The sequence below is a fragment of the Poecilia formosa genome, unplaced genomic scaffold (genome assembly GCF_000485575.1).
Source record: "Poecilia formosa unplaced genomic scaffold, Poecilia_formosa-5.1.2 Scaffold115, whole genome shotgun sequence".
NCBI lineage: Eukaryota > Metazoa > Chordata > Actinopteri > Cyprinodontiformes > Poeciliidae > Poecilia > Poecilia formosa.
In genome coordinates this window covers 928,715-950,724 of record NW_006800054.1, presented here as the reverse complement: position 1 = coordinate 950,724, position 22,010 = coordinate 928,715, and the positions used below count along the sequence as shown (strand labels likewise).

Below are 22,010 nucleotides of genomic sequence, written 5' to 3'. Positions count from 1 at the left end.
CTGCAGTAAAATGCGACCGAAATGCTTTTTTATTTGACTTCTTTGGATTAACCGTGCCCCCACCCCACTCACTCATAAGCATTTCTTAAAAGGCTTTTGAGTCATTTTGACCGTTAACAATGATTCACTGCAGGACTGTAAGAATTATTTTCAGTTGCCGATTTGTCTAAGTGCTGATGGATGTAAAAAAAAAAAAAAAAAAACATTGTTTATTCCCTTCTCTATGACAGGGTACAGTGACCCCTACTGCATGCTGGGAATCCTGGTGGGTCAGAGCCCCCGAGAAACTGAGGAGAAGAAGGAGAGAAAGTTTAGCTTCAGAAAGAGGAGGGAAAAGCTGGAGAAACGCTCTAGCACCAAAGAAGTCTTACCTGCCAGATGCATTCAGGTGACCGAAGTCAAGCCAGAGACTCTAAACCCAGTGTGGGATCAACACTTTGTGTTGTGAGTACAAGAACAACCTTTAAGCTTTCTGAAACGTGCTGTCCATGACGGTTACTGTGTCACATGCCGAAATCACGGTTTCATTTGTTTCACACTAACGCCGCAAGTTGTTAGCTGTGTGACCAGCTCACCACATATTCACTGCTGTGAGAGCAGAACCGAGGTGTTTAATGTCAACCTTAGTCACAAAGAGGATCAAAAGCCAATGAGTTTTTTTCTGTTTTTTTTTTCATCTGTTTTTAGTGAAATAGACGATGTTCACAATGACCTCTTGCATCTGGACATATGGTAAGTTGAGAACACAAGCAAATCTGCTACATTGTAATTCTTTGCATATCAGCTTTTCCTATTATTTTTTTTTTAATTGAGCTGCAGAAAAATACTTTATAGTTTATAAGGGATGTCAAAGGAGATTTGATTTGCTTTGTTTGAAATGAAGTTCTGTCTTCATTTAAAAATTGAGAAAATAAATAACATTATCGCTTCGTTTTTAGCTGAACTTTATCACTATCCTATAGGTGTAAGAGTCTGGGACAGTTCAACAGACTGCCTTTAGGCATGCTGAACTGTTTTTAAGCAGTTTTCACACACATCTTCTGAACTGGGGATGTTAAAGCCGAGAGAATCTGCCACTACATGACTTATGGAGTCAGCAAAAACACTAGACTGACACACTTATGTAGCCAGTTTCCTGCCTGACCCGAAGAGGGCGATGTGGAGTTGTTTCTGTGAAACTTAGCTTCAAGGGTTAGTTTGAAGTTTTGCGGAGTTATGATGGTATCTATGCATTTACACACCATGAGTCTCAACTGCGTGTTAACTTGGAGTATTTTATTTACGTTTTTAACGATATCATAGTGGTCTTTACACTTCAAGTAAAAGGAACTAATAATAACAAATGCTTCATTGAGCAACTCTATGCTTTAAAACCAACTTTAACTCCAAGTTTCCATCCTGCCTTACGTAATCTGATTATACTATCAATCATGCTTACTTAACCAGCTTCATCAATGCAAACAAGATTATTCCATTCCTTTTGCATGAAGTGCACATACCCTTTTTTCCAACTAAAAACCAGAATAAGGCTTAGCGAACCGAGCCACTTCTCACATTTTGCGCCAAGAATGTGAACACTTTGCTTCCTTTGGTCCTACAGGGACTGGGCAAGCCTGCAAAAAGCTATCCTGGCACTCCTTGTACCTGTTACATACGTGGACAATGTCCTCTCAGGGGAACTTGATTGTAAATCCACGAAAAGCATGTGGACAAGGCAGGTTCCTTATCATAAGAGAAAGTCGTGCAATGAATTACTTTATCCTGGAATCCTGAAACACTTGTTTGGTTAAGAAAGGATGTCAACAAAGTTGTGGTCATTGTAGTGACTATTAGAATTTGTGCAGTTAAATATTTCGATTATTCATCGCTACTCTAGGAGAGACATTTAGATAACACTTTACAAATACGTATGTTTTTTTTTTTTTTTTTTGGTAATTGTTTTTTATTTGTTTAGGGAACGGTCATGCATTTCTCATTTGTAGCGTTTTTCCATTAAAATTTTATTTTGGCAGTTTTGGAGAATGTATACATTTCCTATGTGAAACTTGTTCTAAGTCGCTCAAATTCATTCTATTTGATGCGTCAATTACTTCTCAGTTCTCCTCATGGTTATTCAAACTGAAACAGTAAAGTAGAAGAAACTTGACCTTATGCTAACCTGTGAATAATTGCTTTTCTGCAGGGATCATGATGATGATGTATCTGTTGCAGAGGCCTGCAAAAAGCTCAATGAAGTCAGTGGGCTTCGAGGAATGGGCAGGTGAAAAATACGTCATTTTACAATACTGTAAAAAAAAAAAAAAAAAACTATTTGGCATCCTAAAGATTTACATGAAAAAGCCATTTTTAAAAAAATAATATTTTAAACAATATTCTGTTTAACTGTTTTTATTTGACAATGTGACTAATCAAAGTCAACTCATGATTTAACATTTACTTTATCACATATGGCCAGATAGCCCTGGATAGAGTTTTTTTTTTTTTTTTTACTCAAGTCTCATATTAAAATTTGTTCATTGAATCTACCAGTAGGCAGGAAATATCTAGAAGGCCTTTTTCTTTGTGACTATTTCTGTTTACTGGTTGTTTTGATGTGTAAAGATGCAACAGGTTCTGATCCTGTGCAAAACCTTATGTATAATTGGTTGAACAGTGAATTCACCCAGTCAGTGTTGTGGCAGTAAACAGAAGATAAATTAAACCCTTCAATGAAACGGTCACTTTCATGTGAAAAAAGCATGAAGTGGCAGTTATTGAATGAAGAGGCCTTTGCATCCATTTGCTTAAAAAAAACTAACTACGTCCTGCTTGTTGATTCCACTGAATCGTTTGATTTTTATCCTTTGAAAGGCGCTCACAGAAAAGCCAGCCGCCCATAAAGCTGTGCACACAGACAACAGAGCCTGATAAATAGCAGACATGTCTAATGAAAACCTCCGAATGTCAATCACAACCAAGGGACCAGAGAATCATTTGCTCATGGTGAAAATGGCAAGATTTTAATTTCAAGTAATAAAACTGGAGATTACGATTTTATTATTATTTTTTTTCTTTCCAGGTATTTTAAGCAAATAGCAAAGTCAGTGCGTTCCAACGGCTCATCGTCATCGGGGTCTGAGGAGAACGTTGACGACTTCCTCGGATGCATCAACATTCCTTTGAATGTGAGCGGCGATGTCCGTCCAGTCAGCATGCAGAGCTACAACATCGAAACATGCAAAATCAAACTGGGAACAAACTGTGAACTGACTACTTCTTGCAGGAAATTCCTGTTGCCGGATATGACACCTGGTTTAAGCTGGAGCCGCGGTCAAGTGCATCTAAAGTTCAGGGGGAATGTCACCTCATTCTGAAAGTCTTCACTAGCCAGGTTTCTGCAGGACGTCATCAATTAAATGTGCGCCTGTCTATTCGTACATCCTCTAATACATGTTTTACCTACAGAGAGACACGGCTTTATCAAAGAGGGACACAAACTTCTCCATTCACAAGAAACTTCTGAGTCAGATTGTGGAGTACGAGCATGCTCAAGTTAAGGTAAGATTTCTGCAGATTATTTGTTCAAATATGTTATACACCCAGTACTGAAAAAAATTGTGACATTGGAGAATTTCTTATGTTTTTTTTTGTTGTTGTTGTTGTTGTTACACTGAATATTTCAGACAAAATGTAACCAAGAGAATACTGAATACTTTTTTGATTGTGATATCATTTATTTTGAGAAAAAAAAACTGTCCAATTCAATCTTTGTTCACCTTTCATGAGTCATCTGAGATTTACCATCTTTTAAGAAAACCTTAGTTTCCTTAAGACCTTTAGAACATATTCTGTGGACTAAGAGACATAGTTTAACTTCTGGAAAGCTGCTATCTCATGTTTGAAACTAACGTAGCATTTAAAATAATAAAAAAAAAATCATCTTATCAGCTCTAAACCAGAGTAGAGGCTACGTAAAGGCCTGGTGCTGTTTTGGTGCTTTGTGACCTTGGATGATCGCTCTGATTGATCGGACCTTAAATTCTGCTTTCTGCTGGAAAATCTCGAAGAGAACAGTTTGACCATCAGGTTGTGAACTGAAGCACACTTATGTTAGGCAAGGACACCAAGAAGCTCCACTTCTGAATGACTAAAAAATAGACAAGGTTTTGGAATGGCCTAGTCAAAGTGCAGACCTAAATTAGATCAAGATTCTGTGGCGTGGCGGCTCACGGGTCATGCCACTTTTATAGGTAGAATATTTTTCATACTAACTGAAATAATAATTTATTTAAAAATGGCTTTTTGTATATACTCTTATTATATTTGCTCACTTTCAAATATGTTTAATAATTTCTAACATTGAAGCACAACAAAAAAGCAACAACAGGACAAATCTGTAATGCACTGTGCTTTACCAGAAACTGTATAGTATTCTGAAAATGTGTAGATTTCATAATTATTTTAATCTAAGAAGGAACACTATGTCATGCGCTTTTAAATTAGTCTTGACCAACTCAGCTGAGGTTTCTGAAGGTCTTTTAAATGTTTTCTATGGCTTTTGGCTGCTGTTTCACCTGTTTTCACTTTGATCTTTCCTCATCAAAACAACATATTTTGCCTTTGTGTCATAAAACCCTGCAAAATGTTAACTGAGAGATGATCATTACGAAGCTAGATGTCTACTTTGTGTCAGGTTGTGCTAGCTTTCTGAGACAACACAGAATTTGTGTAAAATTATGTTGCCTTTCTCACTCATCTAAGTAGATATCATTAGGAAAGACTGTGTGAAAAAGACCCAAATGATTTTATTTTATTTTTTTTTATTTTTTTGCAAGTTATCTTTTTAATGGCTTTTGCCTCATGTGTGGGAGCCTTTTTATGTCTGATACATTCATAGGTCTGAGTTAAGTGCTTACACAAATAAAAAAAAATAAAAAAACAGAAAACATTCCTGTTAAAGCGTTGATGAAGTCAACCGAAAAACTTGAAAGAAAACTAAGCCAAAGACCTTCAGAAATGATTGAGTCCATTTTACAAGATTAATATTAAAACTGTTTCTACCTTTACATTCAGGCTGGTGTTGTTTTCCAAAACCAGCCTCCATGGACACAATGTCTTTCCCCAGGTTGTCTTTGATGAACACGATCAGCTACTCTACTGTGAAACAAAAGAAGAGTATTGCACTACCACAACTTAGCTTTCATTTTTCCTTTGCCTTTACATAAAAAGCTTTTGGTGTGCATGTTCTTTTTCTCCTTTATTTTATTTTCTGTAAACTATATATGCTTATCTTTTACATCTGTACTTTACATATGCGTCATCTTACATCTGAGCTTTTTAAACTGAAGATAAAGTCCTTATTTGTGCACACAATCTTGGCTGATAAAATGATTCTGGTTAGATATGTATTTCAGTTTGAAAGAAAAATATCTAAAGGTTATGGATTAGTATGGACTTTGTCTCTTATGCTCAGGTCTTCGTAAAACAACAACCTGTTCTCTTTATTGAGATGAAACTTGCCTAATCAGTTCTGCTCAATCATCAGTATTTGTTACAATGGAGCTGATCAATTTATTGCTGTGTGTGCGCTCTACAATGGCTGCTGGAAAAGACAAGTGTTTTGTTGTTGGCTTACCATTCAGAAACCGTAGACGGCTCATCTTCTTATGCTTCTGGGTCTGATCCAGGGGCCAAGATGTACAGTTGTACAATTACACATCTGTTTGCAGGCATTTGGACGTGTATGTCCAAATGATGAGTTGGGAGGGTGTGACCAGCAACAACGTATATGCATAAAAGTGACAGCTGCCTAAAACAGGTCAATTTGAAAGAATGAAACATTGCTTTTTAATGATTTAGTGCAATAAAATTGAACATGTTTTGTAAAGTCCATATATCTATCATAGCTTGTTTAAAAGGATGCGCAATGGGTTCCCTTTAAACTTTAATTTGCTGGACTGAACAAAGCTGTTGCACTGGTTATGATTTTGCTGCAACCTTTCATGGAGCTAACAGCTTCTCTTTGTTCTGATTTAAGTGTGGTAATTATTCTGAAGTGACCGACGCTTTTTGTTCTACATTGGTATTAGACCTTTGTTAGTATTTAGATGTTTGTAACAGCTCACACACAAACATCATCTGTTTGACAAAAAAAAAAAGAAAAGCATCTTACTTTGCATAATATGTGAATAAAATTATATTGCCACTCTTTTAAAACCCCAGAGAGAGCCATACAACTGGAATGGACAGGTTTCTCCTCCAGCATGGACTGTGCTAACTCACCATGCTGTGCAAACTGATCTCTCACCTCTGCAGCAGGCTATTGTGTAGGTATTAATGACAAAATTACATTGATTAAATTGAGTATGCGACCTGAAGCATTTGCCTGCAAGGTGCATATTTTCTTTTGTTTTACGCAGGCGCTGGCAGTGCTACAGCAACCATCATCGGAACCAGAGGCTGTGCTACTCCCTGCTGCTGCGCCTCCTGAGGACCATCGATGCAGAGTGGGACCCTCCCACCGTGAGGGGAGACCTGGTAGGTTCTACATTATCGGCTTCCCAAAAGGGAAAAAAAAAAAAAACCCAAAAACTTCCATCGCCTAGAAACAGTCACCTCATTAGCTCAGCTCTTCACTGGCATTCATCAAGGTTTTTGGTTCAGCCAAAAATGTCCCACAGCCAGTGTACTGGAAGCTATAACTGAGGGCCCTTCCTGTGTCCAGGAGAGGCAGCTATCAGACAGCTTCAGACTGTACACAGAGCACTGCCTGTGCCTGATGAAGAACATGCGTCAGGTTTTCCCCTGCACAAGCGCTGCTGCCATTACACGCTACGAGCTCATGCTGAGGTAAAGTCACACCACCATCACATCAGGCTCTCGCCTGCGCTCCCATACCAAGAACCTTTTTTCACTCCAACGAACACAGAGAGACGAAAGCCGGTCAGTCACACTCTGTGCAGGCAGCAGTAATATCACCGTATATTACAACGGTATTATCTCGATCATTTCTCATTTCCATACGAAACAAAGTAACGATCATTTGTTTCTAACAACAAATTGTCGCACAAATGCTAAAGAAGGCAGAATTTTGTGTGCCAGTATTCTGACATATTCTCATCTATCTTTATATTATTTTTCATTTATGTCATGCTAAGCTTTCATACAACTTGTAAAAATGCTCTCGCACTTGATGCCTACATTGCAATACAAAGCAAATCTGAAGCCACTCGTGACTTTTTAAAGGTTGAAAGTGCAGTAGCTGTTTGTAGATGTATCTTAGAAACATGTGAGCTTGAGCAGATCGCCATGACAACATTTATCTCAAACAAGAAACTGTTTTGATGATCAGAAACTTTAGAAACAATAACTTTATGCTATACAAAGCAGTGCAATGTTTTTGAGTATCCTCTAACCAGAAAGACATTTATTACTCAGATATTTGGAATGATTTAAATCTGAAGGAAAAAATATATATATGCAAACATTTTCATGTGGAAATTGTAATTTTGTCGATATATTTACAGAAGTTAGTGATTGCTCAGGTAATGAACCCCATTATTACATAAAAACAAACTGCCAGTCATACAAACTCTCATACACACCCAACACGTATCTTTCTCCTCCTGCATAAATAACCCGGACTCCTGCATACAATTAGACTGAAATTCATTTAGTGAGATTGCAGCTATTATACTTGCTAAACTCTGAGAACAATGTGTCACTGTGTGATGAGTTGAATAGCAATTTTGTCATGTAATTGGTTTTTCCTGTCTGTGCATGCCAGGGGGATTGGCTACATGCAAAACATGAGGGCATTTAAGACTGTTTGTCCTCTCCGAAATGAGCTTCATTTGGACATCACCACTGCTGTCAAGGTAACAACGGGCGAGCATTTGTAGCAAAACAGAACATCTGCATTACAACTCAGTGAAACGCCACAGGACTTGTCCTTGCTGCTGTAGTAGTTCGGTCTGCCAAAATAGAAATGACTGGAAACGTGATAGGTTGTGTGACATGAATTTTGCTCTGGAAAATGGTGTATCAATTTACAATAGAGATTATGTTCGGAAAAAGCAAAGCAAGCACAAGGAAAAGGGGGGTTATTATTTGTATCAGAATAACAGGGGGAAAAAAAAATCAATGTAAAACCATCACAAATTTAGTGATATTTTTGAAAAATAAAACAGAAATTCAAAGTTATCACGCCAAGTTAGTCAATTTTGCAGTTTTTATTTAAGTCCTAATGCAACAAAAACATAGAAATTCACCCATTAATAAAGATTTTATAAACCTAGGAAGAATCTCGGTTCAATGTAGAATAATCTTTTTCTTCTTTGATCAGTTTAAGTATAAGCTATAAATACATTTTCACTGATTCATAAAAATACAGGACACATGCATCCAGAACTGATTTACTGTGGGGTGCCTCTTTTCAGCTTAATGAGTAATCTTGCTATTTTAAGGGATGATGGGACATTCTAGCCATTGTAAAACTCTGAACTAACAGTTCTCCTAGTTTCACAGAGCTTACAGTTTCATTCAACCCTCTTTTACATTTTGTTTATACCAAAGTACATAAAATAAAGTCACACAGATAATTTAAAAGAACATTTTTGATAGTATTGTAACCAGAAGGTTAGAGAACATGCTGACAGCAACCAGTGCAGACTTCACTTTGACAAAATATGTCGCTAAATGTTGTTACGTCACCGGTGAAACCCATTTTTTTTCCTTTCATCGACAGAAAGGAACGTCTGAGTGGTATGAAAGCTTAATTGCCCAGTACAAACCAGAGGAAGGGGTAAGTTTATAATAAAAATAAATAATAAATAAGATAGAAGGAATCTTATTTTACTAAGCGTGCTGAAGCTTGTGAATCTTCTCTAATAATTCAGTCTCTGGAGGAGCAGCTGAAAAAAATGGTTCAGGTGATCGATGCCGTTTGTGCAGATGTACAGCGAGGCCAAAACATCTACAACAAACTCTTCTACAGGTGATTTTTTTTTTTTTACTAAAGCCAACAGTGTGTGCTATGTATTTCATAAAATACAACCACGCCTTCAAAAGCTGCGCACCCTGTCAGACTCATTTTGTGTTGTTGCCTTGTAGTTGGTCTCATGTCATTTCGTTCTTTGCTCTCACAGTGCTGTGAAAGTAGATTACTTCAGCATATCATACAGGCAGCTGGAAAAACAGGTAAGTCTTTGAAACAAGGTGAAAAAGTCTTCTGAAGTCTTTGTGAGTCATGCTGCGATGTTGTTGTTGCTAAATTTGACTCTGCCTCTTTCCAATTCTCCCTCCCGGCAGGTAGCAGATGATGTAAATGTAGCAATGGAGCGGGTCTGTGGCACTCTGGAGCAGGAGAGCTCCAGACTGACTCAGACTATGGGGGAAACCATCTTCGAACTCTTCATGTCTTTGAAGATCCTCAAGGGCTTTCGAGAGTTTCTTCCCCTCAAGTTTGTTCAGCTCTAATGACTATTCATGTGCCAGCCTCGTCATTTGATTAGCCTCCCGTTTATTCATAAAGACTTCTGCTCTGCTCAAACAGAGACGCCAAAATGTTGGCCCTGACAGGCTTTCATAACTGGTTCAAGTCGTCGATTCATAAGTTCCTGCAGATTGTCCATGACAGGTCCTGCGACAGAATCCGCAAAGCCGTGGAAACGGATCAGGTGGGACGCTTCTGCTCTTCCAGTGCAATTATTTTTGCAATTAAAATAATTGGAGTTGATCTGTGATGACAGGCGCTACACCTAGGACCAGACATCCATTCTGGTTAATGGCCTAACCCTAACCCCATATAATTATTGAATTAAGTTAAATATTATTTTCAGTGCTTTTGACCACACAATTACATTTCAGTTGAGTAGATTGAGGAAACGCGTTTGATTTGTTACCACAGTTACTTCAATATGTGAACAAATAGATCAAATTGAAACAGGTTCACCGAAACTTAATCCGTGTTCACGAAAAGTTGTATGTTAAACCTCGTGACATTTATTTATTTATTGTCTAAATAAATTCATCTTCTGCCAGTTTGATGATTAAAAAGCATGTGTTTTGTGAACAGCTTCAGCCTGTGCAACAAGCCAAACACAGTTGCTCAGCAGTGGAAGTGACAGCTTGCTTCAGCCAGGTACGTGAGATCTGGCTCCAGCTGTCCTGGCCAGACTCTGCGGGGGCCTTCATCTTTGTCACTCGTCTGACAGACGTGAGTGCCACTTTTAGCATCGCAACACATGCATACTCATATCCTGCAGTCATAAAGAGATGACTCCTATGAGACGTGCAGGGGTTAAAGGAAGATTTTGCCAGTCGAAGTGAAAGAAAAAAAGAAACTTTCAGTGCCTTGCAAAAGTACTGGCATCCCTTGAATTTTTGCATATTTAGTCACACTGCAATCACAATTTTTTAAATATTATATTCAGATTGTATGTGGCAAACCAACACCCAGTGACGTGTATGTGAAGTGAAACAAAAAAAAATAAAAATAAATACATGGTTTTCAGATTTTCTTACAAATAAAATGATGAAAGTATGACATAAAAATTGGATAAAATTCAGTGCGACAAACGACCTTTAGTAGACAGTTAGATCTAGACTCATTATAAATGTAGCTGTTCTGTAAGGGTCTCAAAGGTTTGTTAAGGAACATAAGTAAACAAACTGCATAATTAACACCAAGGAACATATCTGACAATGAAGGGATAGAATTGTAAAGAAGTTTAAGGAAAGATCAGGTTATAAAACCATAACTCAACCGTAGACAGAAGTTCAGTCCATTATCCAAAAAAAAAAGAAAAAAAAAAGAATGCACAACTGCAAATTACTCCAAAATGATATAACTTGGCATACATGGTGGTGGTAGCATCATGCTGTGGGAATGCTTGTCATTAGCAGGAACTGCACAACTGGTCAGAATTAGCAGTAAGATGGGATGGACATACAGCTGAAACTAGATATTTACATACAGCAAAACTTCTGAATTTGATGAAAGTTACAAAAAATATATATTTTTGTTCTCTGTACATTTTCTGGAATTTAGCAAATAGAAATAATTTTGTTAATTCTAACTAACCTAAAAAAAAAAGAAAAAAAAAAGAGGTTTTATCTAACCTAAAAATCAGAACTTCGGGCAGTGAGAAAAAAAAAACACACATATGTGTCTTTCTATTCTGTGTATGTAAATATCTGGTTTCAACTGTAAATACAAGAACAATCCTTAAAGCAAACCAGCTGGGGCAGACTTGGCACTGATATGAAAACTCCAAAACATTTGTGGATACAACTGCAGCCAAAGTTGTTTCCACAAATTAGTCACTGTGGCAGGTCATTTGTAAAGAAAAAAAGAAAAGAAAAAAATAGACCACCGTCCATATTTTTCTTTCCACACCACAAATGTAGCATCTGTATCACATGCGCTCCCTACGAAGTTATGAAGTCGTATAAATGGCCCTACCTCCATCTCCCCGCAGAACTTCTGCAGTGAAGCTGTTTGCTACTCGGAGATGATGACGCGCAAGATTGAGAGGAACCAGCTGGCCCGAGACCACAAGAATTTCACAGTGCAGGTACCGCCCGTAGCAAGACAGAGCAGAGGGCGGCGGGCACACGATGATGTACAAAACGACCGGAGAGTTACTGCTTGTAAACACAAAAGCACAGCAGGAGGAGAGCACAAATGTCGACACAGAAATAAAGCAGATGCGTCTTTGCTGTCATGAATTGTTTATACTCATAAGCCATCTTTCTACTTCTTGGTAGCTCTGCTTCTTTTCCTTCTTTTTTTATTTCCTCCACCACCCCTCTTTTTCTCCCCTTTTGCTCCTCTTGGCTTTCGGCTAGCTCTGCATCGGCCTGAACAACGTGGAGCACGTGCGTGCTTTCCTGGCTCACCTGCCTCGAGACCTGGACTGGCCCGGCGTGGAGCGGGCCATGGAGGAGTCGTGTGGCGCGGAGGGGAAAGAGCAGGTGTACAAAGCCCTCAACGGGCAGCTGTTCAACATGGACCTGGACCTGCAAAGAGAAGCCAAGCGCCTAATCACGGTGCTCACCGACAAGGTGAAAACGTTAACGTCAGCTCAGGCTACATCCGTGCTGATGGGATATTGACACGTTAAATCTTCGGAGATAATTAAAACTGTCAGATGAATTGCAAAACAAAATGTTTTCTGCAGCATCCACCAGCACAGGCAAATTATTATTTTTGTTTTGTGCCACAGATTAGTTTGTCCAGACTGTGCAAATATTGAACTTCAATTTATTTGAAAAGTAACAATAAAACATACCCGTTTAGTTATAATTACTAGCTCTGCTCTTAAATTAGCTTTTTTCTATATAGGTAGGTAACTATTTTGATATTATCACCACCTACTGACTAAAATATTTCTTATTATTTTTGGCATTTTGTCTATTTTTTTTTTAATGATAGAATATCAGTATTAAAATTTTCAGAGTAGCATAGCTAAGACCTAAATAATAATTATAAAAATATCCCCACAGGATTTCCAAATTAGTGTGTCTTCATAGTTTTTCAACTCAGATAAATGTTTATCACTATACTGAAGAATACAGAAAGAAAGCAAAAATATATAAAGTCTATATATACATATATTTGGCTGTTTTTTGGGGGTCAAACATGCACCATACTCAGGCTATCATAGATTTGTTGATCAGTAGAATGGTCATTCATTGAAACACCAGCTTGCTCTTCTATAACTAAGCATTATGTGTGCAGATGCTGCCTGAACTGCGACGGTACATTCAGCACATCAGCTTGTCTCCAGACTCCATCAACAACGACGACGTATGTAGCAACAACCAGCTGACATTTTCATTCCTGTGTCAGTTTTGTCACCCGCCGTGTATTTGTGACATGTGGATTTCTCCCAGGCCGTTTCCCCCCTCATGAAGTACCTTCAAGACACGATGGTCATCCTGACGGCAAACCTTGTTAAGGAAAATCATACCAGGTGAAAAAGTGAAGACAGTAAAAATACGTTTGCAAAATATTTTTTCTTCCTTGTCAAAATGGGGTATTTGTGTGTGGAATTTTCCAAAGAGAGATTCATTCAATACAAGTTGGAATGAGACTGTAACATCACAAAATGTGGAAAAAGTGAAGCACTGCGAATACTTTCCAGCACTGTGCCTTTAAAATCTTGAAGATGAAATTGCAGCAAAATGTGGACGGTAGCAGCTATGACAAAATGTGGAGCAGTCCCAGGGTAGGAACACTGTTACTTGCCACATTGAGTATTTTAACTACATAGAAATAGATGAAATACGTGTTTTGCATAATTATAATCCACCACATTGTTAAGTGACAATACTTCATATCATTTAATGGCTATATTTATCACTAGAATTATTTTCATATGTGTACTACAAATACAATCTGATCTGATCTGATCTGATCTGATTGGACAATTTAGCCAGAAGTAAACCGATAGATCTCCTGCATGTTCCATGTAAAAATCAGCCAACATGTTTGGCTGATTAAAACCTTGAGCAAAGCTGGCAGGCAGGAGCTACATATGAAATCTGTCCTGTAAACCTCTAACCTTTCCAAGTCGATTATCTGGGAAATGATGGACAGCACTTCCTCCAGCTTTAAAAGAGGAGACACCATCTGCTTTTGATTCGAGAACTCTGCCATGCCAGCATGCATGACTGCATGAGGGTACATTAATGCACATGGTGTTAGGAACTTTTGCTTATATGGAAGAACCACTAAGGCTGAAAAATATTTACTCATTTTGGAGTGACACTGGCTGCTACCAAAGATGGCATCTTTTTCAGGGAAGGCCTTGGCTCTGTGTTAAACAACTGGGTAATAATCGGGATTTGGCTAAAACAACCAAGCAGCTTTTGACAAGAAGTGATTATTTTAGTTCACCGTTTAATATGTTGTTGTTTTCTCCCAGAAGCATGAGTTTGACAACATGATTTTACATGTTTTTTTTTTTCTGGCCTGTGGGTGTTATTTTTGAGAGCATTGCTTGTGCTTGTTGCCTCGCAGAGTCCTGCAGAGCATGTGGGAGCTGCTCCTGCGAATGATCCTGGACGCGGTCACAGAAAACAGGGGTGTTCAGGTGGAGTTCTACAACCGCTTCCAGTACACAGTTGAGGTCAGCGTCATAGATTCTGCTTAGCTTTCTTTGCCATTAGTAAATGTTTGCTCCTGCCCCTCTTTAGCGATCCGTCTCTGGATGTTGGCTGCAATGCACTAGTTAGCATATGTCAGATATTCATGAAGTCTTCAGACAACAGCTATGTGGCAACATGAGCTCCCTTATGAATGACAATGTGGAAACTGTTGTTTATTCAACAAAGTCAACGAGCTGGCAGGGGACGTCACACTTTTCCACGAGAGGCTAAGGTCTGCCACAGACGTGGGCTAAGTTAGGATGCAGTAGCCGCTCGCACCGTCCCTCCACACCTTCCTCCACAAACATCACGTTTGCCTGCCCAAGGTTTCGTAATGTTAGTGTGAACAACAACGGCCATCTTCTCGGAGCTGAGACTTTAGCCTATTCATATCGGAGGGGTTTGTGTGATGACTCATAGCACGCTTGTTCTATTTTTGTCGTCATTTCAATGTTTTAGACCCTGTTGCAGTTCTTCCACGTTAAGGGTGACGGTCTGGCCTTGGAAGACATGAAAAGCGGAGACTATAAGGTATGCGGCCGTGCAATTCTGCCAGTCGAGTTTCATGTGCGTGGTAAATTAAATTTGTCTCCTTTATATGTTTCCCTAACTGATCACCTTCATTGTTTAGGTCTTGGATGAAGAGCTCAGGCTAAACAAATGTTCCTCCTTTGATCTGATCGAGCAGTACTACCTGGAGAAGATTTCCCTCCAGGTGTGTTTTAAGTTACCGGACAGACAATTTCATTTAAGTGGATGGGGAGATATTGATTGAATACCCTGAGCTCTATTGCTTCACCCCTGATTGAAAGTCTGGCCTTTCCTCAAGCCCCTAAAAGCAACATGCAATCAAATATTGCGAGATACTGTGAGAAATGTTGAATATTTTTGTAGGCCACTGAATACAACAAAAATGATTCTTCTTGTCAGTGGATGTATCACTGCTGAGATAAACACTTAATAAATATGTTCTGACTTTGCTTGTGATGTAACATGCTGCAGAAAACACTCAAGCATACACCTTACGGTCGAATCAGTGTGAAATGCTACTACGACCCTCCAGAGCAGAGACTCACAGTGGAGATTCTGCACGCTGCGGACATTATCGCATTGGATGCCAATGGTAAAAGTAAAAGCAAATGTTTTATGGTAGACATAAGGCTTTGTTGAACATCTTGTAATACTTTTGTCATCTCTTTCAGGTCTTAGTGATCCATTTGTGATTGTGGAGCTCTGTCCTCATCACCTCTTTCCTGCAGCCAAGAGTCAACGCACTCAAGTGAAGCTAAAGACGCTGCATCCAGTGTTCGATGAACTGTTTTATTTGTGAGTGAAATGCCTTAGTTTCCTCTCTGCATATATGATATTATCACTAGCTCCCTGCCAGCATGCCTAGGTGGGCCCCATATGGGGGAAAGGAGGGCAGACATATTGGTCCCATATGGGTTTGCCCATGAAGGGCCACAGCCTACATGGGCCCTTCATGGGCAAACCCATGTGGGGCCACCGTGGAACCCGCGGACAAACCCATATGGGACCCATCTGGTCTGCCCTCCTTTCCCCCATATGGGGCCCACCTAGGCATGCTGGCAGGGCTTCAATCTATTTTATCTGTCTTTTATTTAGCAATCCAACACAAACTGATGCATAGTTACAGCATGAAGTAAAAGGAAATAATACATAATTTCTCTTCCTTTTTTTTGTATAAATAAAAACCTGAAGCGTAAGTTGCGCATTTGTATTCACCTCATCTCAGTCAATACGTTCTCCCTGTGTAAGTTCAGCTTCAAGTGTTTCGGGATTTGTCGCATGCTGGTCCTTGGCTACAGCTTTCACTGAGTCCAATTGGGTGGACAGTGTCTTTGAGGGTCAGCTTTCAAATCCTGCCACAGATTCTCAGTCATATTCAGGTCTGGACTTTGTGCCATCGTAACGAATAAATAAGCTTTTACCTAAACAAACGGTTTCTAAAGTTGAGATTTTGATGCCATCTGACCAGAACGCCTTTTTACAGTAACAGTGGCAGATTTGCTCTACAAAATGGGGAAAGACATTTCACCACTAGCACCTTAACGTTATTACATTAGTGACAGCACTTCAGGCCATACCAGGTTCAGGTGATTGATTGGACAGAAAACAAACAACATTATTGGGAGACAGACGGGAAGGAAACAAAAGGGGCAGGGAAAACCAGGAAGACACCAACACCAGCAAACATTTTTTTTTTTTTTTGAGGGTCTGATGTAATAATCTAATCTTAAATGTCATGCTCTCATTGGCTGTAAATAGAAAGTCATTACAATTAACAGAAATAATTAATCTATACACTGTGTTTCACTTAGTGATAAAGTTCCTGAAATAAATGGGCTTTTCAGTAATACTCTAACTTATCGAATGGGTCTGTAGAGTTACAACGAGGTTAAATTACCCACAGATGGGCTCTGTTTACTAATTAGGTAACATCTGACAAACAAGACATTTGGTCGCACAAATTGTTTTTAGATGAATCAGAGTAACAGTTGGAGGGGCGGGGGAATACATTTATTCACACCACTTTTTTTATTTATTTTTTATTTGAAAGCCATAATTTTCCTTACACTTCTCAATTTTTCTCTGACCTGTGTTGGTCCATCACTCCAATAAAGCAGACTTGTAGTCGTGTGGCGAAATATGGATAAAGCGACGTGTGCGTGTGCATGTTCCTCATTTGATAGGTTCTTTTTTTGACTCTGTTGTCTTCCAGTCATGTCAGTCCTGAACAGTACAGGCACAGGTACGCCTGTTTGACCTTCACTGTGATGGACTACGACTGGCTGTCTACCAACGACTTTGCTGGAGAAGCCGTCGCTCCGCTCAGCGACTTCTGCTGGCCGGGGAGACCAAACGCGTCGGCCGCCGGAAAGAATGTCCAGCCCGTCATTCTGCACTTGTCCCGCAGCAAACCCAGTGGTACCAATACTGTAGTCGAGGATGTTTCAGCCTGTTTGCCCTCTGAGGTAATTCTAAGAATATAAGAGGTACGTTTTCTCTTTGACCCCTCAGAAAAGCCAATCATGAGGATGCTGGATGCTCGCACCGGAGACAGGGAGGCTCAGGAGTTCGTCCGCAGGCTGAAGGAGATCGAGAAGTCGATGGAGGAGGACTAAGAGCTGTTAGTATTGGTTGTATTCATGTTTTTCTGATCACATCTTGCGACACGTGCTTTTGTACTTGTAACAATGTTTACAATATTTACCCTTTCTTTTCCGATGTATTGTTGGCTCGGTAATTATACCAAAATGAAAAGAACACGAGGATGTTTTCTTACTGGAAGACGAACATCCGGTCACTGTGCAACTCTATGCTGTCTCAGTTTAACTATATTTTAGAAGTCAATGGATAGTTGATACTGAATGTTACTAGTCTATATTTTTTGTAATGAAGTAACTGTTATGTTTGTTGTATAGTATTTGATATGATAGATTTAACATTTAAAAAGAATATTTTGTGGAAGTAGCCGACATATAGCTCTAAGTCTAAATCTATACCTCAGATATGCTTATTGGTTACAGAGGTGTTTTCATGGGGGTTCTTCACAGGTAATGTGGAGTTCAGTTGAATGGAAGCTTATTTAGTGTGTTCACCTGCTACAGCATCCATCATGATTAGTGGCACCCCTGGAAAGGATGTGTTAATCTGTAGGGGGTTTGATTTGTTTAATTATCACTCTTTCTAAAGATATGGGCAAGTTTAGACCAAGTTATCCGTTTCCTCTACGACTAAAATCACCACACATCTGTTCAACCTGCATGCCGACTCTCTTGTTTTTCTCGCTGCAAATTGTGGTAAGAAGAAGCAAATCTGTATGACACATCGTGTGTTATACCACAGGAAAACAAGATGTTGCTTGACATGCAAATCCACCTTAAAGCATTAAGTATAAATCGCAAAAATGATTGAAGTACATATATTTTTTTACGGTGGAGTAAAAATTACAAATAAAAGGGGGAAAGTGATGCCACGGAGGAGTAGGTTTCTACAAAGATCTTTGTGAGATCAATTTCACATGTTTACAAGAAAATACTTAGATATTCTCTGATGTTGAAAACTTCAGAGCTTTTTATGTTTTTAAAGATTTGGAGACTGTAATGTCTGGAAATATTTTCTTTAAATATTTTATCCAAGTTTTTTTTTTTTCTTGTAAATTTGCGAATAGCTCCCCCGTGGCCAATTATTTTATGAAATCTTACTTTTCATAGGCGTTGTTCTTAGTGCAAAAAATTGTGCCACATTTCATGTTATTAAAAGGTAGGCTAGCAAATTTTATTTTATTTTATTTTAGTTTGGGGTTGTTGCAAATCTCAGGGGTGCCATTAATTGTGGAAAGTGCTGGATTATTTATTGTTTGAAGCTGCTTAATGTAAACATAATAAGACGTTAATTGGAAGAATGCAATTTTAGGTAGTCTGAAATTTTAAGCTTGTGGGCCAGTATGAGGTCTGCAGCAACAAGGTCTAACATTTCCTCGCAAACAAGTCACTGCGTGATTTCATTTAACTTTTCATCACCTTGCATTAACACGAAAGGTCACCGAAGAAACCAATGACAAGAGACTTCAGTGTCATGAAAACTTAGTCACCTACCTCTTTCTTTTTTCCTGTTTGCACAAGAGCAACAGGTTAACTGAAAGCTGTTTTATGTTTGTTCAAAGCTTTAATATAAAGAATATCTAACCTGACTCTCAGCTAATTAGTAAAAAAAACTTGATGAAATACTTGCCAAGTTATATAAAGTGACCCAGTGAGTTCAGATCATTTCAAGAATATTTTATTTTGTTCAGAATTGAACAAATTAATGAGCAGATGAATCTAAAGAGTTCAGGGAATTCATTTCTAGGACTGTCCTCCACTTTCTCTCTTTTTGTCCTTCACATTTTTATCCTGATGGAGGCAAAAAGTACCGCGTCCTCGTTTCAGGAGTGCCAGCGTTTCAGAAACATTTTAAAAGGAAAGCCAGGCTAATTGGTTTGGATTCGCACATGTGGTGTTCAGAATCCACCAGAAAACGACTTCAGGCATCACGACGCCCGGGATGTGAAAGCTTTAAATCTGCGAAGGCCTTCGTTGATGTTTTAAATATGAATCTGTTCCACAGTTTGACGCTTTCTCCCTCAAGGTGAAGAGAAGTGAGGATAATGACACGTGCAGTGGTATAATTGCACTTGAGGGGAAAGGAAAAGTCCTACCTTTTGCAAGCAGCTCTCACTGGCCTGACAAGCAGAATTAAGCTTGAGCTCCCAAAGCTCTGTGAGTGTAGCTGGAAGACTGGGACCTTAATGCTGCTGCAAAAAAGATGAGGGTCACACTTTGACCTGGACTCCAACCACTTTACCTTGTGAAAAAGAAATTCCCATTACATGATTATGCAAAAATAAAGAATATTAAACAGGCTTCAAAAAGCACAAAATATCCACGTCCGACTCTCAGTGTTGCTATAGCAAGTCAAGAAATAGCTCAGTAAATATTGATTAGATTAATCCTAGCTTAGTTTGAAATGTCTCAATACATATGTTTACTTTATTAAAGGGATTATGGATTAAAATAATAATAATAATAATAATAATAATAATAATAATAATAATAATAATAATAATAATAATAATGCACAAATGGGCAAATTTGCTGGTATTTTTAGTAAAGACGTGTTAAAATCCTTAAAATAAATCTCTTCTTGCAGCCACATAATCTCACACTGAAAAGAAAAATGCTACTAGCACCACTAGAACAGTACCTGGTTTTCTACTGAAACATTTATCAAGGTTGGAGTACAGAGAGAGTAATCTTGGGCAATTTCTCTGTGCAGAATCTGTCCAAATTATCCAAAGTCTCATGGTGTAATCTGCACACAGGTTTTCGCAAGATTTAGGTCTGAGATGCTCATGACAGCATTTTGTCCGCTGAACCATTTCCGCCTTTATTTTAGTGTGTGATTTTGGATCATTATGAAATAAAGAGCTTTCATCAATTTTGATTTCAAGATGTTTTTAGTCAAAATTTTACTGTAGTTCCAAGTGTCCATGATGGTCTATAATACGTTGTGCTATGCTGCATTTTTCCCTTTGTTTAAGCCCAAACCTACCTGTGTAGATTGTTTTAGGAAAGCCCATCAAAACAAAGTTCATGACGCCGTAAAACGCTAGAAAAGTTCATTAAATGTCACAATTTTGCGATTTCAGTTGTCATATTAATTTCACCCTCAATGTAAGAACTTTTGTGCTAGGTGAGGATTATTTCATGTAACACTTTTTCCCTACAAATGTTCCACTCTAAAACATTAAAAGCTTTCCGTAAGTAAACCTACATTTATCCCTCCCTTCGCCCCCCCCCCCAAAAAAAAAAGTAATGTTATAACAAATTTACAACTGGTTGGATTTTTTTGAAAATTGTATTTTAAATGGCCACATCTTGAACACGACTTTATTTTAGGGATTTTCAAAGTCTTCTGCAGGAGTGTCAGCTAATAACAAATAAGAACTTTTGCCCATTTAGGCTTTCGGGGTTTGTTGATGCATATAAAATTGCTCTTTTATCACAATTTCAAAACAGTCACTAAGTTGTAGTAAAGAAAGTGTAGCAGGTACTTGGCACCAAAATCCTCACACCGACAGCATTTTGCCAGTGACGTAACTTTTCAGTAGCTGCTTGTGTGGTGCTTTGCTGTAACCCTGTGAAGTTGTGAGGATAAAGCGCTCAGAAAAAAATAATAGAAAAAAACGCCTAAAAGAAAAACATGTTTTGCATTAAAGGGTTTGTTCGGGTGTTCAGGAAGTCTGCTTTCTTACAGGTGTAGGGAGTCATTTAGTGTGTCTGAACAGCACTTGCTTTTATGTTTGTTTAGTTTATTTTTGAGATGTGGCATTTAGTTACCCCCTAGAAGACAAACACGGCTTATGAAGGTAATAGTTGAATAGCTAACAGTGTTTGATTGGCATTCTTCCTCAAAAACTTTAATTTATTACCAACAAATGTTTACAAAAAAACAATGCAACCTCATTTTGTGAGTATAAACAAACATTAAAATTTAGATTAGGGTCATGACATAGTCATTTATATCTAAGACAGTGTTAAGGGAGGTCGTTTTAAATTCAGGGTCCTATCTTTGGAATAATAATAATAATTTGTTAGTATTCAGTCACAGTAAGCTAGTTGTGTTTTTCTGACCAGCGTAAAGAAGGGGTGAAACATAAGTTTAAAAAAAAAAGCATGTTTTAGACATGCACAAATTACAACAATTTCATTTAATTTCTCCCCGCATAATGAATTGTTTAATTTTGAGGATTTTAGAGATTAAAGCTAGTAAAAACTGTCTAAAGTGGCAAAAAAAAAACTTTGAAATTGTTATTGTTAAAGTGAATAATTTGTCATTGAATTGTAAATTCCTGTGTTGCTGTTTATTAGATAACTTTAGAAAATGTCCATGACCCAATAAAGACTGTATTTAAATTTCATCCTGGTTTCTTCATTCTCATAAAAACTCTGTATTACTTATTGAAAGAAGCAGCTTTAGGAAAAGGGTGCAACATCGGCACATGATGCAACCTCCCACACGATCGTAGTGTAAAGGAAAAAAAATAAATCCACAGGCTGATTTTGACCTTTTTGTCCATTCATCCTCTCTGTCAATCTCTCACCTTTCTTCACCACACTCCTCCTCTCAGTCCTGTGTCTCTGGCAATCCTTGACCTTTTAATATTTTGCTTCCCAACTGCCGCGACTAGCCGGAGATCAAACGCGTCCTGCAACGCAGCGGCAACTCTGCAGAAGAGCGACATAAAACCACGAGGAAACAGTGGTGTTCATTATGTCCACCGTGAGAACACGGAGCCGCAGGACACACTC

General features: G+C 38.5%; 1 protein-coding gene and 1 long non-coding RNA gene across 2 annotated transcripts in view; one reads left to right on the top strand and one right to left on the bottom strand.

Moving 5' to 3' along the window:
• The window catches only part of baiap3 (BAI1 associated protein 3), a 43,824-nt gene extending 24,115 nt beyond the window's left edge, over window positions 1-19,709 (top strand). Inside the window, exons 8-34 of the mRNA XM_007560470.2 lie at window positions 231-444; window positions 688-732; window positions 2,183-2,260; window positions 3,059-3,164; window positions 3,263-3,370; window positions 3,445-3,537; window positions 6,202-6,305; window positions 6,399-6,516; window positions 6,704-6,828; window positions 7,766-7,856; window positions 8,726-8,782; window positions 8,877-8,974; window positions 9,126-9,177; window positions 9,289-9,440; window positions 9,533-9,656; window positions 10,055-10,195; window positions 11,460-11,555; window positions 11,830-12,045; window positions 12,722-12,790; window positions 12,877-12,956; window positions 14,006-14,114; window positions 14,593-14,664; window positions 14,765-14,848; window positions 15,136-15,256; window positions 15,336-15,459; window positions 16,877-17,082; window positions 17,176-19,709. Of these exons, the coding sequence (XP_007560532.1) occupies window positions 231-444; window positions 688-732; window positions 2,183-2,260; window positions 3,059-3,164; window positions 3,263-3,370; window positions 3,445-3,537; window positions 6,202-6,305; window positions 6,399-6,516; window positions 6,704-6,828; window positions 7,766-7,856; window positions 8,726-8,782; window positions 8,877-8,974; window positions 9,126-9,177; window positions 9,289-9,440; window positions 9,533-9,656; window positions 10,055-10,195; window positions 11,460-11,555; window positions 11,830-12,045; window positions 12,722-12,790; window positions 12,877-12,956; window positions 14,006-14,114; window positions 14,593-14,664; window positions 14,765-14,848; window positions 15,136-15,256; window positions 15,336-15,459; window positions 16,877-17,082; window positions 17,176-17,279 (2,987 nt within the window). The 3' untranslated portion in view covers window positions 17,280-19,709. The remainder of the gene's footprint in view (window positions 1-230; window positions 445-687; window positions 733-2,182; window positions 2,261-3,058; window positions 3,165-3,262; window positions 3,371-3,444; window positions 3,538-6,201; window positions 6,306-6,398; window positions 6,517-6,703; window positions 6,829-7,765; window positions 7,857-8,725; window positions 8,783-8,876; window positions 8,975-9,125; window positions 9,178-9,288; window positions 9,441-9,532; window positions 9,657-10,054; window positions 10,196-11,459; window positions 11,556-11,829; window positions 12,046-12,721; window positions 12,791-12,876; window positions 12,957-14,005; window positions 14,115-14,592; window positions 14,665-14,764; window positions 14,849-15,135; window positions 15,257-15,335; window positions 15,460-16,876; window positions 17,083-17,175) is intronic.
• LOC107837117 (uncharacterized) lies at window positions 12,141-21,768 on the bottom strand. Its single transcript, XR_001663107.1, has 3 exons — window positions 20,887-21,768; window positions 13,379-13,381; window positions 12,141-12,155 (listed from the first exon to the last, which is right to left on the bottom strand). It is a non-coding gene; the product is annotated as an uncharacterized LOC107837117 (long non-coding RNA).
• Window positions 21,769-22,010: the final 242 nt, after the last annotated feature.